The sequence below is a fragment of the Chiloscyllium plagiosum genome, unplaced genomic scaffold (assembly GCF_037043375.1).
Source record: "Chiloscyllium plagiosum isolate Xiang-an unplaced genomic scaffold, Cpla_swu_hap1 HiC_scaffold_37, whole genome shotgun sequence".
Classification (NCBI taxonomy): Eukaryota; Metazoa; Chordata; class Chondrichthyes; order Orectolobiformes; family Hemiscylliidae; genus Chiloscyllium; species Chiloscyllium plagiosum.
In genome coordinates this window covers 45511963-45529424 of record NW_028270175.1, presented here as the reverse complement: position 1 = coordinate 45529424, position 17462 = coordinate 45511963, and the positions used below count along the sequence as shown (strand labels likewise).

The 17462-nt window shown below is 42.2% G+C and overlaps 1 protein-coding gene across 3 annotated transcripts in view; it reads right to left on the bottom strand.

Moving 5' to 3' along the window:
- The window catches only part of LOC122540083 (ephrin type-B receptor 2), a 699339-nt gene that overhangs the window by 159753 nt on the left and 522124 nt on the right, over window positions 1-17462 (bottom strand). For all 3 annotated transcript variants that reach the window (XM_087980658.1, XM_087980660.1, XM_087980659.1), the window contains exon 5: window positions 15972-16307. In XM_087980658.1, the coding sequence (XP_087836784.1) occupies window positions 15972-16307 (336 nt within the window). The remainder of the gene's footprint in view (window positions 1-15971; window positions 16308-17462) is intronic.

Genomic DNA, 17462 nt, shown 5'->3' with positions numbered 1-17462 from the left:
AGGTGAATTTGAGATGGATATGGAAGGATCCCTTGGGGCCTTGGAGGGAAGTGAGGGGGGAGGTGTGGGGACAAGTTTTGCATTTTTTGTGGTTGCAGGGGAAGGAGCCGGGAGTGGAGGTTGGGTTGGTGGGGGGTGTGGACCTGACGAGGGAGTCACGGAGGAAGTGGTAGGGGAGGGGAGGGAAATATATCCTTGGTGGTGGTCTGTTTGGAGGTGGTGGAAATGACGAAGGATGATACGATGTATCTGGAGGTTGGTGGGGTGCTGGTGAGGACCAGTGGGGTTCTGTCCTGGTGGCGATTGGAGGGGCGGGGTTCAAGGGCAGAGGAGCGGGAAGTGGAGGAGATGCGGTGGAGAGCATTGTCAACCATTGTCTGAGAGGAAATTGCGGTCTTTGAAGAAGGAGGCCATCTGGGTTGTTTGGTATTGGAATTAGTCCTCCTGGGAACAGATGCGGCGGAGGCGAAGGAATTGGGAAAACGGGATGGCGTTTTTACAGGGGCCAGGGTGGGAGGAGGTGTAATCTAGGTAGCTGTGGGAATCGGTTGGTTTATAGTAAATGTCCATGTTGAGTCGGTCGCCCGAGATAGAAATGGAGAGGTCTAGGAAGGGGAGGGAGGAGTCTGAGACGGTCCAGGTAAATTTGAGGTCGGGGTGGAAGGTGTTAGTAAAGTGGATGAACTGTTCAACCTTCTCGTGATTTCTAGAAAATTGCCATATGTGACAACTTCAACATAGCATTCTACAGGGGTAGGAATAATTGAGAGAAGAGTTTGAATTTCTATGTGTCACTGTAAATGAGAGGCCAATAGAATTTTTCACACGGGACCACAGTGAATTCAAAGATTAAAGAGTGTGGAACCACAGGAGATGGGTAAGATTCTAAACAAATATTTTGCACTGGTCTTTACTGTGGAGAAAGATATGGAAGCTAGGGAACTTGGGAAATAAATAGTAATGTCTTGAAAACAGTTCATATTACAGAAGAGGAGGTGCTACATAAAGGTAGTTAAATCCCCAGGACCTGATCTAGTGTATTCCAGGACATTGTGGGAAGCAAAGAATGAAATTGCAGGGCCACTAGCAGAGATAATTTACAGCCACATGAGGTACCGGAAGACTGGAGGGTGGCTAATGTTGTGTCTTTAATTAAGAAAGGCTGCAAGAAAAAGTCCAGGAACTATACGCTGGTTAGTCTGATCATTGGTGGCTACGTTGTTGGAGAGAATTCTGAGAGACAGCACTTACTTGCGTTTGGTGAAGCAAGAACTGATGAGGGACAATCAGCATGACTTTGTGCAATTCAAATTGTGTCTCACAAACTTGGCATGAGATTTTTTGAGGATGTGACCAAGTTTGATGAGGGCAGAGTGGTAGACGTTGTCTACATGGACCTTAGCAAGGTCTTTGACAAGGTTCTGCATGGGAGACTGGTTAGTAAGATTAGATCACATGGGATCCAGGGAGAGCCAGCCAAGTGAACACAAATTGGTTTGATGGTAGGAGTCAGGGTGTGGTGGTAGAGGTTTGTTTTTGGACTGGAGGCAAGTGACAGGTGGTGTTCTACAGGGATCAGTGCTGGGTGCACAGTTGTTTGTAATTTCTATAAATGATTTGGGTGTGAATATAGGAAGAATGGTATGTAAGTTTGTAGATGACACCAAAATTGGTTGTAAAGTGGATGTGAGGATGGTTATCTAAATTTACAATGGATCTTGATCAGCTGGGCCAATAGGCCAAGGAGTGGCACATGGAGTTTAATTGAGATAAATTACGAGGGGTGACATTTTGGTAAGACAAACCAGGGCAGACTTACACATTTAATGGTAGAGCCCTGGGAAGTGTTGTGGCACAAAGAGACTGAGGGGTGCAGGTACATAGTTCCTTGAAAGTGGCATCACAGGTAGACAGGGTGGTGAAGGTGCTTGGCATGCTTGTCTTCACTGCTTAGAGTACTGATGATACATTATGATGTTGTAGCTGTAAGGGACATTGTTGAGGCCACTTTTGGAGTACTGTGTACAATTCTGGTCATCTTGCTATCAGAAGAACATTGTTAAATTTGTAAGTGTGCAAAAAAGACTTATGAGGATATAGCTGGGACTGGAAGGTTTGCATAATAAGGTCAGACTGTATAGGTTGGGGTCTTTATCCCTGAAGCATAGGAGGTTGAGGGGTGTCATTATAAAGATTTATAAAATCATGAGGAGCATAGGTCAAGTTCTTTGCCCTAGGGTAGGGGAATTCAAAACTAGAGGTCATAGTTTTAAAAGTGAAAGGGTAAAGATTTAAAAGGGATCTTTGGGGCAACTTTTTCACACAGAGGGTGGTGCATATATGAAATGAGCTGCCAGATGAAGTGGTAGCTGCGGACGCAGTTAAAATATTTAAAAGACATCCGGACATTTAAAAGATACGTGAATAGGAAAGGTTTCGAGGAATGTGGACCAAATGCTGGCAAATGGGACTAGCTTAGTTTGGGAAACCTTTTTGATATTGACGAATTGGTCCGAAGGTCTGTTTCTATGCTGTGTAACTGCATGACTAAGTTTCACCATTATTTAGTACTGAACCTTCAATATTCCAAACATTCACTAAGCTCACATGAGTGTGAAGTAGAGATCAAGTGCAGGTCCAGCAGGTTAGTTGGAAATATGTTGAAACCGTCAGAGAACTTTAAACCCTGAATCATTACAATCCCATCTCTAAATGTTCAAAATAAGTCTGGTTGAAAAAGGCACCAGTCATCCACAAACTTGAAAGGGTTCAAAAACCATTTACAAGGATGTTGCCAGGGTTGGAGAGTTTGAGCTATAAGAGGAGGTTGAATAGGCTGGGGCTATTTTCCCTAGAAAGTCGGAGGCTGAGAGGTGATCTTATAGAAGTTTATAAAATCATGAGGGGCATAGATAGGGTGAGTAGACAAGGTCTTATCCCCAGGGTAGTGGAGACCAAAGCTAGAGGGCATAGGTTTAAAGTGAGAGAGGAAAGATTTAAAAGGGACCTAAGGGGCAATTTTTTCACACAGAGGGTGGTGCGTGTCTGGAATGAGCTGCCAGAGGAAGTGGTGGGGGCTGGTACAATTACAACATTTAAAAAGGCATTTGGATGGGTATATGAAAAGGAAGGGTATGGAGGGATATGGTCCATGTGCTGGCAAATGGGACTAGATTGATTTGGGATATCTGGTTAACATGGACAGGTTGGACGGAAGGGTCTGTTTCCAGGCTGTACAGCTCTAAAACTCTATGATGCGCTATCCGCTGAGATATACTTATCGCAAAGCCATTAAGGATGTAGTTGTAAATTTTAATCCAGCGTCACTGAAAGAACAACAATGTATTCTCAAGTCAGGATAATGACTCACTTGGAGAGGAACTTACAGGTCGTGGGTGTTCCCAGGTATCTGTTGCATTTGTCCTTCATGGCCGTAAAGGTGGAATCTAGGGCTGCTCTCCCACAGAAATGACAGGCTGTGAGTTTACCCTGTGGGCTACCATGCCTCAGATGAGGGGTGAGGTTGAGAAGATAGGACCTTCAGGATAATCTCAGCCGTTATGGGAACTGAATCTATGCTGTTGGCATCACAAATCAGCCACCCAGCTAACTGAGGATAACTCTTGGTGGAGGGACACTGAAGCCCCATCGAGTACATCCTATGGCCCTACTACACACAGAACCTCCTCTAATTGTCAGGAAAATGCCTGTCCTCATTGATATTCAAGAGTAGCAATGATACAATATTTTAGTATTGCTGAAAAAAGCATTTCATCACACACTCATCAAGACAATTAGAGTCAGAGCAGTGAAGCATAGAAATAGACCCTTCTGTCCAACTCATCCATGCTGACCAGATATCCTAAATTAATCTAGCCCCATTTATCAGCATTTGACATATATCCCTCTAAACCATTCCTATTCATACACCCATTCAGATGCCTTTTAAAATGTTGTAATTGTACCAACCTCCACCACTTCTGCTGGAAGCTCATTCCATACCCCCTATGCAATTAAAGAAAAACTGTTTCACCCAAAGGGTAGCGGACATCTGGAACTCATTGCCTTAAAGGCAAGAACTCTTGAGACATTTAAGAATTGTTTAGATGAGCACTTGAAATGCCATAGCAAACAAAGCTACATGCCAAGAGCTGGAAAATAGGATTATGGTAGATAGATGCTTGATGACCAATATGAACATGATCAGATAAAGAGTCCTGTCTCTGTGCTATAAAACTTTATCTCTCACTCTATGCAAAATATGGATACTGGCAAGTGAAGCTGAATGAAACCAGAAGTTTTATAGACCACATCTGGACTTCGTTTTGGAGGTACAGTTTGTTTCCAAAAACATTTGGCACACCTACTGCTCCAGAAAAGTTTAAGGCAGATGACATTGTGATAGCGACATTCCCAGAGGCTGTGATCGTGGTTGAATCAAGTACATCAGTCATGTACTGACAGCAAAAAGCACTTTTTCTTAATAACAAAAACAGAAATTGCTGGAAAAGCTCAGGAGGTCTGGCATCATTTGTAGCGAGAAATCAGAGTTAACATTTTGGGTCAGGTGACCCTTCCTCAGAACTGATCTGACCTGAAACGTTAACTTTGATTCTCTGCACAGATACTGTCAGACCTGCTGAGCTTTTTCGGTATTTCTTTAGTAACGCTACATGTCACTTTAAAAATGTTAGGGTATGCATTCTCTTATACGACAGAGGGTGTTTGGATTATTCCCCGTGTACCATTTTTGTGTGCGACTCTGATGTCATTTACATCAGTAGCCTTTTCCATACATCGCATGGAACATTCCTTATGTTTTAAGTGATGCACATGCAGTAGGTATTTTCAATCCTATTACCCCAGAGACTTGGCTGAGTCTTGGAGCTTGATGACTGCTTTAATGGGTTTTAATCCTAATTTATCATTCATGTTCAAGAATGCATGACAAGTGTGCACAAGATCAGTAACTCCCCAACTATCCTTCAGCTAAGTGCAAATGAGGCTGTGATTCATAGAATAATAGAATTGTACAGGGCCGTTGAGTCTGCATCAACACATGAGAAACTCCTGACTTTCAACCTAATCCCATTTACCAGCACTTGACCCATTGCCTTGAATGTTCTAACATGCCAAGTGCTCATCCAGGTACTTTTTAAGGGTGGGGCAACTTGCCTTAACCATCCTCACAGGCAGCGCATTTTAAACAGTCACCAATCTCTGAGTGCAAAGATTTTCCTCACAGTCCCCTAAAACTCCTGCTCCTCACCTTGAACCTGTGTCTCCTCAGGACTGACCTTCACCTCAGGGGAATAGCTGCTCCTTATCCAGTCTAGCCATGCCCCTCATACTGTTGTACACCTCAATTAGATTGTCCCTTAGGCTTCTCTGCTCCAAAGAAAACAACCCAAACCGATCCAACCTTTCCTCATAACTGAAGTTTTCCATCCCAGAGAGCATCCTGGTGAATCTCCTCTGCACCCACTCCAGTGCAATCACATCCTTCCTGTAATGGGCAATACTGTATTTGAGCTATGGTCTCACCAAAGTTCTACACAACTCCATCATGACTTCCCTGCTTTTGTATCTTTTGTAATTGATTGAGAAATACATATGCCTTTTTACCAGCATACAAACATGCCTTGCCACTTTCAGAGACCTCTGGACCAACATGTCAAGGTCCCTTTGTTCTAGAGAATTTCCCAATGTCATGCTGTTCACTGAATACTTCTTTGTCAAATTACTCCTTCCAAAATGTACCATCTCACATTTTTCAGGGTTGCATTCCATCTGCCACTATCTGTCCATTTGACCATCCCGTTTATGTATTCTTTTTTTAGATTAGATTACATTACAGTGTGGAAACAGGCCCTTCGGCCCAACAAGTCTACACCGCCCCGCCGAAGCACAACCCACCCATACCCCTACATTTACCCCTTACCTAACACTATGGGCAATTTAACATGGCCAATTCACCTGACCTGCACATCTTTGGACTGTGGGAGGAAACCGGAGCACCCGGAGGAAACCCACGCAGACACGGGGAGAACGTGCAAACTCCACACAGTCAGTCGCCTGAGGTGGGAATTGAACCCGGGTCTCAGGCGCTGTGAGGCAGCAGTGCTAACCACTGTTGCCCAAGACACTCAACCTCACTGATAATCACCTGCTCAATCTTTGTGTCAGCTGCAAAATTAATAATCCAACCTTGCCCATAGTTATCTATGTCATTTATATAAACGATGATTAATAGGGAACCTAGCACAGATCCATGTAGTCTGACACTGGACTCACGTTTGCAGGCAGGAAAGCAGCCTTCTGACATCATCGTCCATCTCCTACAACTAAGTCAATTTTGAATTCACTTTATCAAACTATCCTGTATCCCATGAGCATTACCTTCTTGCTAACTCTCCTTTGTGGGACATTGTCAAGGGCTTTGCTAAAATCCATATAAACTACATCAACTGCACTACCCTCATCTACATGCTTGATCACCTCTTCAAAAAATTCGAACAAATTTTTTAGGGATGATATTCCTCTGACAAAGGCATACTGACTATTTCTGATCAAGCTTTGCCTCTCCAAGTGGACAATGTTAACAATCATACAACACCAGGTTATAGTGCAACAGGTTTATTTGGAAGCACTAGTTTTTGGAACTGCCATTTCTAAGTGGAATTAGAGCCTCACCTTCACAATTTTCTCATAAAGTTCCCCTATAGATTATGGTCAATAAAATCCTGACATGGAGAAGGTAGGAGCATAGAGTTGAGAAAATGGTCAACCATGATAGAATGGTGGAATAGACTTGATGGGCTGAATAGCTTAATTCTGCAACCTTATGCCAAGTCAACATGCTAAGCAAAAACATTCACTGAATTCAGCAGTGCCAGTCACAATCTTTGTACCTGCTCTGCTGCTTTAAGCCTCATTAGTCAGTTTCCAGGGCCTCATCATAATGTCAGGATTGTTCATAAATTGGGTCATTTTGTTTAAGAAAGCCAACTGAACAAAAATTCATAAGGAGGCATTTAATGAGTTTTTCCATTGTGTGAATTTATTTACGATGATGTGCCTCTCCAATAAGTAAGTTTTTTCTATTACGCTGAATATTCAAGCATCGATGACACTTCTCATAAGTATGAAGGGTTTCTGCTAGACTAGCCAACATCAAAAGGAGAATTCACAATGTAGTTAATGAGGATTTAAGTGAGAAATTATTCCAGCTGAATAAGTGATTGAGGTTGGAAATGCTCTTAAAATATGCAAGAAATCAAAGACTCTCAGATCTTAAGGATGACTCCAGAAAACTTACTTGAGTTAAATTTTTTTTCTTAAGACCTTTTATATTCACTTACTTATGGATCTTGAGCAACATACTTTCTGTATTAAACAGGCCATTTTTTCTTGATCTGCTGGCGGTCTATGGCAACACTGCTGTTCACCATTTACGGACTTTCATTCATCTGTTCTCAGGCAGACATAATGCATAAATAAATACTGAATTTTCAGCTGATTATTTCTCTTCATGGAGAAGGTGCAAAGGTGTCACATTATTTGTTCTGTTTGCAATGGCTTACACATAGCTCTCTGTAATAGTTCACCAATTTCAAAATGAAGCCTTCTCCATTCCCTTCTGGAAATCCCAGAAAATCTGCAACAACAACGTACATTTCTATGGTGCCCAAGATTGAACAACAGCATACATTCCACAGGAAATGCACACAAGATGGCCTTGATTGATGGTGAGCTCTATAAACTTGATGTTAATATTGCTGTTCTAATAGAGACCTAATTAGCTAACACAAGCTGTATTCATGAGGTTATTACATCTTATACTAGCGCAAAGAGGGCACACACAAGGCCACTGTGAGCATGATGTAGGCTTCACAATGATCAACTAGCTGATAAAGTCAATGTAACTTGCCATTGTAGCCAAGAGCACTTCATCTCCCTGGTGCTATCATCTGCTGGAGGTGCAGTCAACAGAATAGAACAGGACTAGGTCATTCAGCCTTCAAGGCGAAAGTGAGGATGCAGATGCTGGAGTGTGGTGCTGGAAAAGCACAGCAGGTCAGGCAGCATCCAAGGAACCGGAGAGTCAACGTTTCGGGCAAATGCCCTAATGAAGGGTTTTTGCCCGAACCGTTGACTCTCCTGCTCCTCGGATGCTGCCTAACCTGCTGTGCTTTTCCAGCAGTACACTCTCCACATTCAGCCTTAAAGACTGCCCAACATTCAATATGATCATGGCCAAATGAACACTTCAATGCCTTTTAACCACCTTATGGTATGCTAATGCCACGAGGAGAATTTAAATGGGTACGGTAGGAGGATGGGAAACAGATGGGGAATGATTGAGGAGAAGGTCAAGGTAAAATCTAATAAGTTAAAAGAGAAGAAAAGAGGGGGCGAGGTTACTGAACATGGTGGGACTGATTGTCTGAAGCGTATTTATTTTAATGCAAGGAGTAGAACAAGTAAGGCAGTGAGCTTAGGTGACGGACTAGTACGTGGGACTACAATGTTGCAGCCATTACAGAAACTGGCTGAAAGGAGGACAGGACTGGGCAGCTCAATGTTCCAAGGTTTAGATGTTTCAGGCATGATAGAGAGGGATGTAAAGGGGTGATGTAGTTAAATTATGTATTAAGGAGAACGTCACAGCTGTACTAAGAGAGGACATTTTGGACGGCTCATCTAGTTAAGTCATATGGGTAGAATTTTTAACATAAGAAAGGAGAAATCATCATGAAGTGGTTACGATTTAGGCCTCAATAGCCAGCACGAGATAGAGGAACACTTATATAAGCTGTAATGGAAAATTGTTGAAAAGTGTGGAAAAACTGGAAAAACACAGCAGGCCAGGCAGCATCCCGAGGAGCAGGAGAATCGACGTTTCGGGCATAAGCCCTTCCTCAGGAATGAGGCTGGTGTGCCAAGCCGGCTGAGATAAAAGGTAGAGGGGAGGGAATTTGGGGGAGGGGTGCTGGGAATACGATAGGTGGAAGGAGGTGAGGGTGAGGGTGATAGGCTGGAGAAGGGGTGGGGGCGGAGAGGTCGGGAAAAAGATTGCAGGTCAAGAGGGCGGTGCTGAATCTGGGGGTTGAGACTGAGATAAGGTGGGGGGAGGGGAAATGAGGAAGCTGGAGAAATCTACATTCATCCTGTGTGGTTGGAGGATTCCTTGGAGGAAAATGAGGCGCTCTTCCTTGGATGCTGCCTGGCTGCTGTGTTTTGCCAGCACCACACTTTTCAACTCTGGTCTCCAGCATCTGCAGTCCTCACTTTCTCCCTGTAATGGAAAATTATCCATTTACTGTGAAATTAATTATCCATTTACTGTGAAATTTAAAGAGAATGCTTTGTTTAAATCAATGCTGTGCTGAGCTTTGTTAATGATGCTTTGATGAAGGTTTGCAGTTAGCTTATCTCTGTTTGAAGTCCGTAAGCATTCAATTCCACCTTGCGATCGTCGAACTCAGCGAAAGCTGAATAACTGTTATGTCTAGGACCAGGGGATGAGAGGATAACAACTTGAGTTTCCCCAGTCTCTGCCCTTGAGAGTGTGATAAGGAACGCTATAAGGCAGGTGTCTATGTAATTTTTCGGTACTCATTGCATTAAGGCATTTGGTTTGGTGTAATGAGTCAATCTTGCAAGATTTTTAAGAAAGACCCTTGCTTTGCTCTTGCTAATTATTGAGTCAAGTCGATTTAATTTCCACAACAAGGCAGATCATGGAAAGATAGAAAAGTAACAGGATTGTTGTAGTCGGTGCTTTTAACTCTATCGTTGACTGGGATTCCCTTAATGCCAGGAGGGCTTAGATGGGGTAGAATTTGCCAGATGCATTCAGGAAGGATTCTTGCAACAACATGTACATATTCTAAATAGGAAAGAAGCCGTACTAGACCTTTCTTTAAAGGAATGAACCTGGCTATTAAATTCCATAAAATTTAAAACAGTTACGGGTAAGGATAAGAATGGTCTTCAGGTGAAAGTGCTAAATTGGGAAAAGGCTTTTGGCAACAGTTGTTTGAGGATAAATCCAAGTCTGATGTGTGGGAGTCTTTTAAAGGCCAGTTGATCATTGTTAAAGATCTGCATGCTCCTGTGAGGATGAAAGTTAAGGATGGCAAGATTTAGAATCGTAGAATCCCAACAGTGTGGAAGCAGGCCATTTGGCACATCAAGTCCACACTGACCCTCCAAACAGCATCTCACCCAGACCCACCTCTTTACCCTATCCCTGTAACTCAGTATTCCCCATGGCTAACCTACCTAACTTGCACACCTTTAGACTGTGGGAGGAAACCAAATCACTGGAGAAAACCCATACAGACAAGGGGAGAATGTGCAAACTGCAGAGAGACAGTCACCAGAGGGTGGAATCAAAGCCAGGTGTTGTGAGGCAGCAGTGCTAACCACTGATTAACCATGCTGCCCCTGCACATCTTTAGATTGGGGGAGGAAACTGGAAACTGGGGCACCTGGATGACAAAAGACATTGAAAGTTTAGACAAAAAGAAAATGGAAGCATTTGTAAAGTTTAGGAAACTGAAATCAGACGAAGCCCTTGAGGAATATAAAGGAATCAGGAAAGAACTTAAACAAAGAGGACCAAAAGAGGCCATAAAATGTCCTTGGCAAATAGGATTAAGCGGAAGTGGAAGCACAAGGCATTTTATACTCATTTTAGGATTAACGGAGTAGTGAGGAAAAAGGCAGGTTCATGCAAGGACAAAGGAGGGAATTTACATGTGGTGCCCAAGGAAGGAATGAGGAACTTAGTGAGTATTTTGCATTAGTATTCACCGAGAAGGACATGGATATTGGTAAGATTAGGGATTAGGGCTAAGATAGGGTACACACATGGAGGCGATAGTTGGACTCAAAAAATGCTTTAGGGACCAGGGTTTGAATATGTGGAATAAATATGTGGAATCCATGAATTGATTATCAGGAGAACCTCATTTGGCTCACTAATGTCCTTTAGGTAAGGAAAATGCCATCCTTACCTGGTCTGGCCTACATGTGATTCCAGACCCATAGCAATGAGGTTGACTGTTAACTTCCCTCTGGGTAATCAGAGATGGGCAATGAATGCTGCTTGGCCAGCAACAGCCTCGTCTCATGAATGAATTAAGAAAAATATTGATTCTTTAGCTTGTCAAGAATAAGCTTCCCAGTGTTGTGGACATTGCCTATAAAAGGGACGGTAAACTTCTCAACCTCAACTTTCTTCTGAAAAGCTACTGTCGAATATTCTATCATTCCCCACTAAACGGAAGTTGATGAAATAGTACTTTTCCAGGTAATGATAGCACCACAACTTTGCTTGCTCTTTCAAGTTCATTTCTCAGCCAAACAAAATCACTATCTTCTTCTGACAGATGATTCTTTCATAGAACATAGAACAATACAGTGCAGAACAGGCGCTTCGGCCCTCGATGTAGCGTCGACCAGTGAACTAATCCAAGCCCATCACCCTACACTATCCTATCATAATCCATATGCTTACCCAAGGACTGTTACCCAACCTTCTTCTCTCCAATGAGAACAGACCCAGCTCCCTCAGCCTTTCCTCATAAAACCTTTGCTTCAGACCAGGAAACATCTTTTCCAATGCTTCCACATCCTTCATGTAATGGGGCAACCAGACCTGCACACAATACTCCAAGTGAGGCCACACTAGCATTTTGTACAGTTGCAGCATGACATTACGGCTCCAGAACTCAATCTCTACCAATAAAACCTAACACACTGTGCCTTCTTAACAGCACTATCAACCTGGGTGGCAACTTTCAGGGATTTATGTACATGGACACAAAGATCCCTCTGCACATCCACTAGCAAGAATCTTTCCATTGACCCAGTATTCTGCCTTCCTGTCATTCTTCCCATAGTGAATCACCTCACATTTATTTGCATTGAACTCTATTTGTCACCTTTCAGCCCAGTTCTGCAGTTTATCTGAGTTTCCCTGCAACCTGCAACATTCTTCCACACTGACAATCACTCCACCAACTTTAGTGTCATCACATAATTACTAACCTATCCACTTTTGCCTGCATCCAAGTTGTTTATAAAAACAGATCCTTGTGGCACACCTGGACTCCAGGCTGAATATTTTCCATCAACCACCACTCGTCACCTTCTTACAGAAAGTCAGTTTCTAATCCAAACTGCTAAATCACCTTCAATCCCTCTTCATTTCGTCCAATAGCCTACCATGTGGAACCTTATCAAAGGCTTTATTGAAGTCCATGTATACCACATCAACTGCCCTACCCTCATCCACATGCTTGGTCACCTTCTCAAAACACTTAATGAGGTTTGTGAGACATGACCTGCCCTTGACAAATCCATGTTGACTATTTCCAATCAAATTATTGCTTGCTAGATGATTATAAATCCTATCTTTTATAATCCTTTCCAAAACTTTTACTACAACAGATGTAAGGCTCACTGGTCTATAAATACCTGGGTTATTTCTACTGCTCTTCTTGAATAAGGGCACAACATTTGCAACCCTCCAGTCCTCTGGTACTAAACCTGTAGACAATGATGACTCAAATATCAAAGCCAAAGGCTTGGCCATCACTTTCCTAGCTTCCCAGAGAATTCTCAGAAAAATTCCATCCAGCCGAGGGGACTTGTCTACTTTCACTCCTTCTAGAATTGATAACACCTCCTCATTACTAACCTCAATCCTTTCACGTCTAATAGTCCACATCTCAGTCTTTTCCTCTACGAAATTCTCCTTTTCCTGAGTGAAAACAGTTGAGAAATGTTTGTTTAGCACCTCTTCGATCTCCACAGGGTCCACACCACAACTTCCCACTTCTGTCTTTGACTGGCCCTATTCCTACCCAAGTCATCCTTTTATTTCTCACATATCTATAGAAAGCTTTAGAGTTCTCCTTCATTCTACCTGCTAAAGACTGCTCATGTCCCCTCCTTGCTCTTCTTAACTCTCTTTAAATCCTTCCTAGCTAATCTGTAACTCCATCGCCTCATCTGAACCATCTCGTCTCACCATGGGGAACCTTATCAAATGCCTTCGCAGAAGCATATCACAGAATCAGTCTTAGCCTCAAACTCAAGAAGACAAGTCCTTTACTAACCCATCCAAGGTACTGTTCTGGTCGCTCGTTCATTAAGAATAATGGTGAATTCCTCCCAGGCATGGAATATTTCTCTTACTGGGGAAACTGCCTCTCCATCTAAGGCTGACATCTACGAGGAGATACAACATTGCATCCAATCCGCGACTTCCGCCTAAAGATGAGAGTTTTTAAAAAATCATGACATCCATGCCGATACAGAGATCATTGTGTATAACTAGACATCACTTCAACTTGCCCATTTGGCTCTGAAACATGGACTACATATAGATGCCATCTCTCGACAATTGATAAGTACCATTAACACTAGTTTGAGATGGAGTCTCATCATCAGCTGGGAGGACAGGTGTACTAACATCAGCATCCTTGGTGGTTTATAGCGTCAGCATTGAGACTATGACCATCCAAAACCAATTCCGCTTGGCCAGCTATGTGCTTAGAATAACTGATCTCCAACCACTGAAGCAAATCATCTTCACTCAACTTAAGGAAGGCATTCAGATGAGAGGAGAAGAATCGAAGCATTTCAGAAACTCCCTGAAGACTTCGCTCAAGAAATGCATCTCAGATGTCAATGCATAGGAGACTCACATGCAGAAGAAACTAATGTGGATAAAAATTCCATTTGAAAGGACACAATGATTTAAGGACATCTATTGGCCAGAGGAATTATAGAAAATGAATTGGAGAAAAGAATGCCAAAAATCTCAATTCCGAAGGATCACTTCTGCGTTGCGGAAACACTTGCCAAATGCATGTTCAGAGATGAGGATCTAGAGGTTGGATTCATCAGCAATGACCTAGAGAACCCATGACCACTGACACAGAATTTCCGAGATGTACAATTATATGCATTAGGGGTGATTGTCAATGAATTGTCTAACATCTAGAATCATCTTTGTTATTTGACTCTGTCGTCTGTCAGGGTAATGGTATGCTTGTGACTAATTGATCAGAAATGTACAAAGCAATCCAAATAACTATCATCAGAATCTCACATAGGAATAGTGCAGCCCTATTTGACGTGACAAGTCTTTATTGATCCTCACTGTAGCTACAGAGTCATAGAACCATGCGGACGGCACAGTGGTGGCTCAGTGGTAAGCGCTACTGTCTCACAGCACCAGGGTCCCAGGTTCGATTTCCAACCTCGGGTGACTGTCTGTGTGGAGTTTGCACATTCTCCCACTGTCTGCGTGGGTTTCCTCCGGGTGCTCTGGATTCCTCCCACAGTCACAAAGATGGGCAGGTCAGGTGAATTGCCATACTGAATTGCCCGTAGTGTTAGGTGCATTGGTCAGATGGAAATGGGTCTGGGTGGGTTACTCTTCGGAGGGTCGGTGTGGACTGGTTGGGCTGAAGGGCCTGTTTCCACACTGTAGGGAATCTCATCTATTAAAGAAAAACCATACAGCACAGAAAAAGACTCTTCGGTTCAACTCGTCCATGCTGACCAGGTATCCCAAACTTGACTACTTCTATTTGCTTGTGTTTGATCTATAATCCCTCTAAACCTTTCCTGTTCTTTCAGCTGTCTAAATGTCTTTTAAATGTTGGAATTTTACCTGTTTCTATCACTTCCATACACGCACCACCCTCTGTGAAAAAATTGACCCTCTTGTCTGTTTTAAATGTTATATATTTACAAGTAATTTCAGTCAACAATGAGTTTTTGAACAAATTTAAACATGACAAGGTTCAGCAGGTTTGGCAAAGCATGTGACTGCTGAAGTGTAAATCACCATTAATCATTATAACTGGTCTGAACAACAGCCTAAAGGCAATTGCCATTTTCTGTTTTCAACTATAGATGGTAATTTTTAGACATTTCAGTGTGTTTGTGATTGCAGTTGTTGAATGTGCAGAATTACATTGACAACCAATTTTGGACTGGCAGTCAGGCATGAAGTGTGGTGCACTGGTACTGAATATCAATGTATCATTGACATGATATATGGGTGCAGGGCAGGCAAAATGGAAACGTACACACATTGTGCCTCTTTTAACTCAACAAATTAGGTAATAATCATTTGCTGGTAAATTTAAGTCAATCTGCTCATTTTAAAATTTAGATATAGCTTGGAAATTAACTATCTGTCAGCATTAATGGGTGCAGTCGCAATTGTAACACCTATTGCCAACCAATCAACACACTCACATGGTAAATGTTGGCTTTGCCTTTCAAATTGATATCCTTCAAATTGTCCTGATGAATGTAAGATGAAAAGCTTCCACAAAATATAATTTCTTTTCAATACTCAAGCTCTATGCTACCAAATTGCTGTTATGTCAATGCCTTGAAACTCAGGCTCCTTTATAATTACATCACCTTGTGCAGCAATGCATTACATAAATTGTGACAGATGCAGTATGACTCATATTTCTAAAGAAAACACAAAAACAATAAATTGATGAGCTATCTTGAAACAATTTGGCATTCTGAAAGAATTTCAGAAGAGAACATATCAGTGGAAAATGTCTATTGAGGCAACAGTGTATTTTCCTAATCTCCAATGCCATCATTGTAATTCAGGGATTTACTGTTCCTTCACGATACAGAAGGACAGCCCCACCTGCTCAATAAACAACAAAGCAATGGATTTGAGAACGATATCACAGGGGGACAACAGCTGCATCAGAAGATTGATGGGGTCACTAAAACAAATTGAATCAACAGCAGTGCAGACTAAAAATTGTTCAAGAGTTTCAGGAAGTTGCAAATCAGGACCAGAAATATCAGTGGTCTTTATAATTATTTTGTTTCATCATACAATAAGTTACATTGCCAGACATCTTCATCACACTCTTGCACACAAATCAAAAATATGCATTTCCTACCAGCTTGATTGGTGGTAATATTGACAGCTGCAAATTGAGGTGGATGAGGACTCTGATCTGACACTCCATTCACAGCCTGGATCTCGAAGGTATACTGTGTGTGGGCAAGCAGATCGCTGATGTAAACGTGAGGCTCAGTCAAACCCAACTGACGTGGCACAAACTGCACATTGTCTCCACATCGAGTGCAGGTGCTGCGGCCTGCATTGCAACTCTTACAGATCACATTGTAAACCACATCCTCCCGGCCACCTGTCTCACGAGGAGCAGACCATTCCAAGTTCAGGGATGTTTCATTCACACTGGAGATAACTCCCAATGGGGCTGAGGGTGTCGCTTGGTTAAAAAAAAAAGTTCAAAGCATTAGAACTAATAAGATGACAATTTATAACCAATACTGAAAATTTTACAAGGAGTTGACTATGAAAGTTAATGAGAAAAATGTCTCAGCAAATTACTTAACATGAGCTTCAACCTGTTAGAATTGCAATTTCTGGTTGGTGCAGCAGCTTTGTTTAGAGTAAAGCATGGAGACTGTAAAGTGATCTGTCTATTGGTTTAAAAACGTTGAAGTGGCAGAGAATCCTTTCACTATGTTTATATCACAGAAGTTTTTCACCCAGAGGGTGGTGGATGAATACTTAAAAAGCCATGTCATAGTAGGCAATGGACTAAGTGCAGATAAATGGGATTCGGGCAGTTTGGTGTTTGTTGATCAGCATAGAAATGGTAATCCAAAGGGCTTGTTTCTATGCTCTATGGTTCTCCAAAATATTTCCAGTTGCCTCTTGACTCTGGATGGTGAGAGTACTGACATTATAGCGTGAAAGCACTCAAGTTACAAACAATAGTTGGGTGGGTGGCGTCTGTGATGAAGACAGAATTATAGACATAGAAACTGGGAACAGGATATGGGCCATTTGGCCCTTCAAGTCTACTCCAGAATTCAATATGATCATAGCCTCTATTTAAATGCCATATTCCTATTTTCTTCCCATATTCCTTGATGTCTTGAATACTTAAAAAAATTAACATGTCATGGAGTCATTCGGCACAGAAATTGGCCCTTTGGCCCACCATGTCTATACCAAACAACAAATACCAAACTACACTAATTCCATTTATTTGTATATGGTCCATGGAGTACTATGCCCTGGCACTTTATCTACTCATTCAGATGGAAGAGCAAATGTTACAACAATATCTGTCCCCAACACACTCTCAGGCAGCACGTTCTATATTTCTACCAGTGATTTATTTTTTCTCAGATCTCATTTAAACTGCTTGCTCCTCACATAAACTTGTACCCACCAGTGTTAGATACTTCTGCCATGGGGAAGAGATCCTCGTGATTTACTCTATACATTTCAATTTTCTATATGTCAATCAGACCCCAATCAGCCTCCTCTGCTCCAAGGAGAACAAGTTCAGCCTATTCAGTCTCTCATTGTAACTGAAACTCTCCATCCCAGGCAACATCCTGGTGAATCT